The sequence below is a fragment of the Diabrotica virgifera genome, chromosome 7 (assembly GCF_917563875.1).
Source record: "Diabrotica virgifera virgifera chromosome 7, PGI_DIABVI_V3a".
Lineage (NCBI taxonomy): Eukaryota > Metazoa > Arthropoda > Insecta > Coleoptera > Chrysomelidae > Diabrotica > Diabrotica virgifera.
Genome location: NC_065449.1, coordinates 108,644,611 through 108,653,907, shown reverse-complemented (window position 1 = coordinate 108,653,907; position 9,297 = coordinate 108,644,611). Strand labels below are relative to the sequence as shown.

At 29.5% G+C, this 9,297-nt stretch overlaps 1 protein-coding gene across 1 annotated transcript in view; it reads left to right on the top strand.

The window, feature by feature from the left end:
* Nucleotides 1-268: 268 nt before the first annotated feature.
* LOC126888324 (beta-1,4-mannosyltransferase egh-like) overlaps nt 269-9,297 on the top strand; it is a 113,680-nt gene continuing 104,651 nt past the window's right edge. The window contains exon 1 of the mRNA XM_050656459.1: nt 269-889. Within this exon, the coding sequence (XP_050512416.1) occupies nt 575-889 (315 nt within the window). The 5' untranslated portion in view covers nt 269-574. The remainder of the gene's footprint in view (nt 890-9,297) is intronic.

Genomic DNA, 9,297 nt, shown 5'->3' with positions numbered 1-9,297 from the left:
TTAATTGCAGAAAGTTCTATCTTGTTTGATTTTATCCGAAGTCAAAATCTCTATTGACTCCCCTAAATTATCAGTGGCTAAGTTTCATTTATTGATGAATGCTAAAATCATAATCCACAAGATAATGGTGCACCGTTTCTTTTTTGCCCAGCAGTGTATTAAGAAAGTAAATATACTTTTACGTCATTGTGTTTTTTATTGTATTTAGAACTCTTTATCATTTTTTAAATAACTGACACACCTCAGTCATTCAATGGTTGACATAGGTTTAAAATACATAAAAGGTCTGCCAAATGATGTATCGATAAAGTGAAAAACTAAACGTTGCCTAATATTGTAAAATCGTTTTTTAAATTATTTCGTGTGATACTATTGTTTTATTTTTATTGAACTATAAAACGTATTTTTACGCATGTTATCTCTAAATTAAAATTACTATTTAAAATAGTTATCAGTTTTTGATTTTAGTTCGGAATATTAACATATTTATTTAAATTTCTTCGTTAAAAAGTTTGGTAATGAAAATGAAGTATATTTGTGCTGATAACAAATCTAAATAGACACAAACTAAAAAATGAAAATACTAACGTCGCAAATTAAACACATTGTTCATTGTTGTGCCTTTTTTGCGCTGTTGGCTTTTACTTATACATTTATAACACAACCTACAACCAACATCGATCCTTGGAAAGAGTATGGTTATATACCATCCATAGTTTTTTACATATTAAGTGGTTTACCGTTATTGGGTCTTCCTCAGCTGCTGTTTGTGATAATAGGGCTTTTGTACTTTAACCAATTTAGGGAAAACTTAACGTTAAATGGACCCCTTCTTGAAGCACCGTTTTTGTGTTTTAGAGTTGTCACAAGGGGAGATTATCCTGAACTGGTAAGTTTATATTTTACATATAGTTAATTTTATTGCGATTTGTAGTATTTGAATAAATATTTAAAAAATGGAAAAAAAAGTTAAACAATTTTTACTTTATATATTTAAAATTTTCAAGATCTTTAAATCATTGTTAACGGAACACTCTGTCTATTTTTACATTTTTGAATTCACCTCGGTGTTCTGGTTCTTGAAGTATAAGGTTTTGCAATGTTATACGAGGTAGTTTAAAAGATAATTGTGATTTTTTAATTAATTTCATAGCAATATTCACACCCTGTAGAATTGTCGTATTTTAACATAAAAAAAATCGATTTATATTCAAACGATTTTTAATATAGTCTACTATTGTCAAACATTATTAATATAGCGAAATGTTTAATTATTTACAGATTTTGTCGAAACTTAGAATAAGTATTTTCTGAGTTGTCTTAAAGAGAACACTCTGTATTTTAGTATTGTAATGAAGAGCCATTTTAAGGTACTTTATTATTTCTTAAGCATTCCCTATACTGCTTTAATTTGTGAGTTATTAGTAATGCTTTATGCTTTATGCCAAACATTAATTGCAACAACAATTACGTGAAATTTTATAAGCTTCGCCATAAAAATACTGAATCAAAAATAATTTTTCGAAAATATATACAGTGCGTCCATAAAGTAATGCATAAATTCGTTATTTCGTAAACCGATTACTTTAAGGATAATTCTCGAAATAAGTCGATTTTTATTTTTAAATTACGGTTTTTTGGCATATATATCATACTAGTGACGTCATCCATCTGGACGTGATGACGTAATCGATGATTTTTTAATGTTGTTCTGAAGCTATTTTCTTGTGGCATTTTTACAATTTTAACTATTTAGAATGGGAAATAAGCCACAATATTATTAAAAAATGATTTTTATTAACGTTTCGACGCCCAAATCGGGTGCCGTTGTCAAAATACAAAATACTATTAATATAAACAAAAATGTTGTTGCTTAGTAAAAAAATTCTTCTAATAATTTATTTAATTTGACTCATTTATATCGGCAATTCAGATACATATGATACATTTTAAAGTAGAAGACTTTAAAATGATATTGCCAATATTTATGAGTTGCGTTCCTGGGACATAAATGAGTCAAATTAAATAAATTATTAGAAGAATTTTTTTACTAAGCAACAACATTTTTGTTTATATTAATAGTATTTTGTATTTTGACAACGGCACCCGATTTGGGCGTCGAAACGTTAATAAAAATCATTTTTTAATAATATTGTGGCTTATTTCCCATTCTAAATAGTTAAAAGATGATTTTTTAAAATGAGAATAGGAGTCATATGATAGCTCATTTGAAAGGGTATTCAATTCTCTATCCAATAATATAAATATTAACATAATTTAAATAATAAAATAAAAATGTATACCATTTTTATTCAGTTGCAATGCGAAGGCAAAACAATCTTACTTTTCAATTAGAATACGGAGTGCAGTCCAGTCCCTTGAATCGCGACTTTCGGCTCTTATTGGAGCCTTCATTGGAAGGAACGTAGGCACTGTTCTCCGTATTCTGCACTCCGTATTCTAATTGAAAAGTAAGATTGTTTTGCCTTCGCATTGCAACTGAATAAAAATGGTAAAAATGGTATACATTTTTATTTTATAGTCGTATTACTCCGTAGAGTAACTAGGTGCATTTTTCCGTTGGAACTTTACCAGCTGCAGACGGGGGATGTGAATTGCATAGTGTAGAATTCCTTCCCTCTCGTCTTCACTGCGGCATCCATTTGACTTGCAAATTGTAGAAGTATTGGAGGTGTCACCAGGAAAGTGTACCAATAAGTTTTCAATTTAAAAATCTTTTAGTAATATTTTTAATATTTTCAATATTAATAATTTCCTATTAGGATTGAAAACTACTTCGTCTATTAACATAATTATTTATACAGTGTGTTCAAAAAACATTTTTTTAATTAAAATAAGTGAGACAGAAAGAAGAATATAATGTAATTATTTAATTCAAAATACATTTTACTACTGTCAGTAAACAGAAAAAAATTTATTTGACAAATAAACGATTTTCGCTTAAACGAAATGTTCAAACTGCCAAGCGACAGGTGGGTGGCAAAATTTAACATTGAATTTAAGCAAGAAACAATATTTATTTCTCAAATAAACATTTTTTCCTGTTTTCTGACAACAGTAAAACGTATTTTGAATTACGTACATTCTTCTTTTTGTCTCAATTATTTTAATTAAACAAATGTATTTTTGAACACCTTGTATAAGTAATTAGGTTAATGTTTATATTAGTGAATAGAGAATTGAATACACTTTCAAATGAGCTATCACATGACCCCTATTCTCATTTAAAAAATCATCGATTACGTCATCGCGCCCAGACGGATGACGTCACTAGTATGATATTTATGCCAAAAAATCTGAATCTAAAAATAAAAATCGACCCGTTTCAGGATTTTCCATTAATGTCGCTGGTTTACGAAATAATGAATTTATGCCTTACTTTATGGACGCACTGTACATATTAATCTAGACTGATCCTTAATTTATTATTATCGAATGAGTTATCAAAACACCTAAATGTGTAAAATATTAATCAAAACACAAAATACACTGCGCGTCAGAGAAAACGAGCACCCCGAAAAATTGGTAATTTTTGTTTTCTTAAATTTCATAAACATGTCGTCCGATTTAAGTTATTTCTTTAATATATTATAGCCTTATTCTTTAACAATATCGTTGTAATAATATTGTTGCTAGACAGGTAAATTGCCATTGTATACTGGTATTACCAATCAAACTGTGTTTTTCCCTAATGTTCACAACACCCTGTGGAGTATTCTAGCCTTTATAAAATACTGAAATTAAAACTCAACTATAGCGTCAGGTTTTGTTAATATTCTGTTTTTTTATTCATTCGTTTATATTGGATAATAAAAAAGTTAGGGACTTTAACAACTAGTCATGTTCTTCATCAATAAAGGTTGTTTCCAAATAAGTGCGACAATATTTAAGGGGTAATTTTGTATGGAAAATATTGACCCTTTGCTTTATAAACATATGTCCGCAAATGCTTCGTTTTCGAGATCCGGGATGTTGAGTTTTTCTTACAAACTGACGATTTATTTATTGCTCTAAAACCGGTTGAGATATACAAATGTAATTTGGAGAGGTACATTTGTATTTATGCAATGCATAAATACAAATGTACTGCTCGAGTTTGAAAATAGATAATAAAATATCTAACAATAGCACGGGCAAAATACGTAAGCGTGAGCCACGTTCGTTGTTCACTAGTAATGTCAACCCGCCTTTACTCTGTGAAAGATATAGTTGGAAAAATGAAAGAATATCCATGAACGGTCACATCAATCACATATTATTCAGATTATTAATAATCCGACACCCCCATCGAACAAGGTTGTAACTCAAGTTACATCTTTTTTCAGATTTCAACACAGGCGAATTCAGCAAAAAATTGCGCACACGTCAATATAAACGACATAGTTTAATTCTCAATAGTTTGGCTAATAAGAAGTTATATTTTAAGTTACGTATCCCATTTTACTCCATTTTAGCTTGAAGAAGGCAGTAACACTGGATATTCCCTATGTAAAATATTTACTTTCTTTATACTTGACGATTAACAAGGTTTTTTAATGAGTTACAACTTTGTTGCAAGTATGTTTAATTTATAACGTATTCAAACGTATGGTGCATCTCATAAATCAAATTATCAAAATAAAAGTAAAAACGGATTTACGGAGCTTTTTTCTTTTTGGTAGTGGCGGTGGACAAAATAAGTATCGAATAGTGTTTGCTACGTACTTATATGAAGTGAAAAAGTTTAATATTAACATTACACATATATTTTTAGAAATAGCACATTCACAAAACGAGGGTGATTCAATGCATGCTCTTATGGAAAAACAGAAAAAACATTGAGTCGTATATGCTCCACACCAATGGGTAACCATGATACGATATGCCAAAGCCTCAGGCAAGCTTAAATCCGTAAATGAAATAAATCAGAAGCAAGTTCTAAATTTTAACCCATTTAAGGGCACACATGTTAATTTTGAAGTAGATATTAATAGTAAAAGAGTAAAGTAATAAAGTGAAATGGATTAAAATTAAATAATATTTACAGATACGCAATAAAAATGCGAAAAATTTGAGATATTTTATACCATGATTTTTTCATAGTGATAGAAGTTGTGTTGAATATTACTGTTATTGTAAAATTTATAATTTCCAATTAAAATTGTGTAAACTGTGAGTTGATATTTTGTTTAAATATACCATAAAAACTAATTTTCTTCTAGCTATATTGCAAATAACTCAAAACATACAACCCTTTAATAGTTAAACGAGAAAAATAATTAAAACGGAGAGTGTAAAATGGTTGTTAGGCGAGTTACAACCTTTTTCTACGAATACTCATGTTTAATCTCAAGGTTGTATCTCAGTCAAACTCAAGATTCTCAATAGCTAATAAAATTACAAAGCATATATCTCACAGTAATCCCTTATTATGTTATAAATATCATATCAGATTAGTGTAAAAGGGTCTAATAATTTCGCGACAAATTTTTAAAAATTCTTGTTTTCGTTGTTTGCCTCTCCTGTAAAATCGCTAAAAATGAGTTACAACATTGTTCGATGGGGGTGTCGAATCTATCTCTCTCGTTTGATATTTATGAAAAAAAAAACAGCAAATACAAATATGTAATCGATGTGATCGTTCATCGGTATTCTTTCATTTTTGCGACTGTATTGACCTTTAAAACAATTACGCTATCTGATATTGGGAAAACGACAATGACCGATTTCTCAATATTGGAGGATGTGGATGTGGAAGGTGTGGCCACGCCATGCGCCATTGTTATGACTCAGGTCGTTAGTACCAAGAAAAATACAGTACTCCATATTTTGTTTTTAATTTCCCGGTCCCCTCCCATCGTAACTCACTCAGACTTAGAATCTCAGACCTAGAAATGTATTCATTTTTTTCGAATCCTGAGAAAACTAATATGTATTTTTGAAAAATTTAAACGCAGAATGAAATATTACATTATTACTGAGGGCCGAAAGTCCCTGAAAACTTCTATAATGTTTATTTTAATAAGTTACGGGGGTGAAAATAAGAGAGACAATTTAGTGTGATTTTTAATTACAAATATTTCATTCAAAAGAAATTTTTATTTATTCTAAGGGACTTTTGGCTCTCGGTAATAACACAATTTTTCATTAACTATTTTCTATGGGAAATAAGCTACAATTTTATTAAAAAAATGAATTTATTAACGTTTCGAAGCCCAAATCGGGTTTCGTTGTCAAAATACAAAATACTTCTAAAATAAACAAAAAGGTTGTTGCTAAGTAAAAAAAAATCTTCTAATAATTTATTTAATCTGACTCATTTATATTGGCAATTCAGACGTATATTATACATTTTAAAGTAGAAGACTTTAAAATGATAGCGCCAATATTTTTGAGTTGCGTTCCTGGGACGACTTTACTAAAAGATAGTTCATTCGATTACATGAAATCAATCCCAACTCAAGAATATCCGTCGCAAAAAAATCATAGCATGTGATCTGTCTTTAAAAAGACAAACAAATGCAACGATGGCAGTAAAATTCTCGCGTTAGAGACTTCATAGTAAATCACGAGGGAAAACCAGGAAAAAACCTCGTGATACTATCCCGACATCGTAAGTATTTGGTCTTACATTTAATTTACCTTCAAAAAACTAATATCAAACTCTGACTTTAACATGTTTAAATTATAAATAATATTAATAATACATAGATATACAATAACTAATACTAAAATATAAAATTTGTACTAACTCGATATATTATTGACTTACTAATCGTGGTATTCTCTTTCTATTGACTTCCTCTTTCAGTATGGGTAACCACATCGTACTGCATACTGAAAGAGGAAGTCAATAGAAAGAAAATACCACGATCAGTAAGTCAATAATATATCGAGTTAGTACAAATTTTATTATATAGTATTACTTATTGTATATCTATGTATTATTAATATTATTTATAATTTAAACATATCAAAGTCAGAATTTGATATTAGTTTTTTGAAGGTAAATTAAATGTAAGACCAAATACTTACGATGTCGGGATAGTATCACGAGGTTTTTTCCTGGTTTTCCCTCGTGATTTACTATGAAGTCTCTAACGCGAGAATTTTACTGTCATCGTTGCATTTGTTTGTCTTTTTAAAGACAGATCACATGCTATGATTTTTTTGCGACGGATATTCTTGAGTTGGGATTGATTTCATGTAATCGAATGAACTATCTTTTAGTAAAGTCGTCCCAGGAACGCAACTCATAAATATTGGCGATATCATTTTAAAGTCTTCTACTTTAAAATGTATAATATACGTCTGAATTGCCAATATAAATGAGTCAGATTAAATAAATTATTAGAAGAATTTTTTTTACTTAGCAACAACATTTTTGTTTATTTTAGAAGTATTTTGTATTTTGACAACGAAACCCGATTTGGGCTTCGAAACGTTAATAAATTCATTTTTTAAATAAAATTGTGGCTCATTTCCCATAGAAAATAGTTAATTATAAAAATGCCACAAGGAAATAGCTTCAGAACAACTGTAATCTTTCATTATGCGTTTAATATAAAATACTTATTAATTTTCTCAGGATCCGAAAAAAATTAATACATTTAAAACACATTGAAAATTTTGACAGGCGACATTTTGCGCTTTTCCATTTAATCAACTAGAATAGAATAGAATAGAAATTATGCTTTATTGTCACTGAAATTTTTTACAATTTTATTGATATAATAATAATATCGTATGGCATTTTTGCCGGGGAGATCTTTCGGAGGACAGTTCCGGCGCCATTTTATGGATAAAGCTTACATACAGTCAAAATAAAAATAATATCAATAACAAATAACAACTACAATTTAATAAAATTAGATAAATCGTCAATACAGTATATAACATATAAAACAAAGACAAAAACAAAGTATTGCAAAAATATACTTACAACAATATATACTTGCATAAATTGCAAATTGAATATACTTACAACAAATAAAATACAACGTTAGGAACTGACGAGTTTAAGCTACTGCGTATGAAACCCAATTTCCTTACTCTAAAAAAGCCTAGCAGGGTAAGAGGATGGAAAATGCCCCCAACTCGATTAGAATTCCATATAGGTCACCGTTTAGCGCATATAGACTCTTTTTCTGAAATTTTTAGCCCCCTAGGTGGTCACACGACCCACCTAGAGCCTAATTAGGCTTTTTAGGTTTTTATTTTTTATCTCAGCCGCGACCCATCAAGAGCTAGCGAAAAACTTTATATAAAAAAGTTGTAAGTTTCAAAAAGTTCTGTCCGAAAAAAATTTATTTTTTAATTTTTGGCGGGAAATTTAAATTTTCGGACGATTTTAAAATTTTAATTGAGTATAAATAAGTAACTAAGACATTCGTTTTCACAAAAAAAATGTATAACGTGTATTTTTGCATAATGTTTCACCCTCAATTTTGCAATTTTTTATTTTTTTTTCGCTTTTTGATACAATTTTATACATTATGTTGTTTAAAAAAAGGTAACACCAATACTGGGAGAGAAAAAAAAACTGAAAAAAAAATTGGGGTTTGCTTAATAAAAAATTTTTGTAATGGCATCCATTTTCAACATACAGGGCGTTGAAGAATTCAAAATTTTACACATTTTTTAAACTTTACCGAAGCTACTGGCAACAATGTAATAAAATTTGGCAAGTTTTAAGAGGTGGTTATTGTGCATTTTTTTGGCATACAATTAAGAATTTTACATTCATCATTGGGGCGCATACTGGTAATGGTCTGAATTTTTAAAGAAAAAAAGATAGTACGCCACTGACATATTTCAAATTAACAATAATTTTTGAATTTCTCGTTCTATTTGTGACAAAAAAATCTATCTTAACCCTTACAGGTAAAACTTACTTAGAGGTAAAACTTTAGAACAAGTAGAAAACTATAACTATATTGGCACAATAATTAATCACACAAACGATTACTCCAAAGAAATCAAAGTTCGAATAGAGAAAGCAAGAACAAACTTCAATAAAATGAGAAAGGTACTTTGTGCAAGAGAACTGAAATTAGACTTGAGAGTTAGGCTGGCAAGGTGTTACAGTTTTTCGACTCTGCTTTACGGGATAGAAGCATGGACTCTTAACGCATCGACTACGAAAAAGTTGGAAGCATTTGAATTGTGGGTGTATAGAAGAATCCTGAAGATGTCATGGACCGAGCATATAACAAACAACGAAGTCATGAGAAGAGTCAACAAAAGACTGGAAATATTGGAAACCATCAAGACACGAAAGCTGCAGTACCTGGGGCA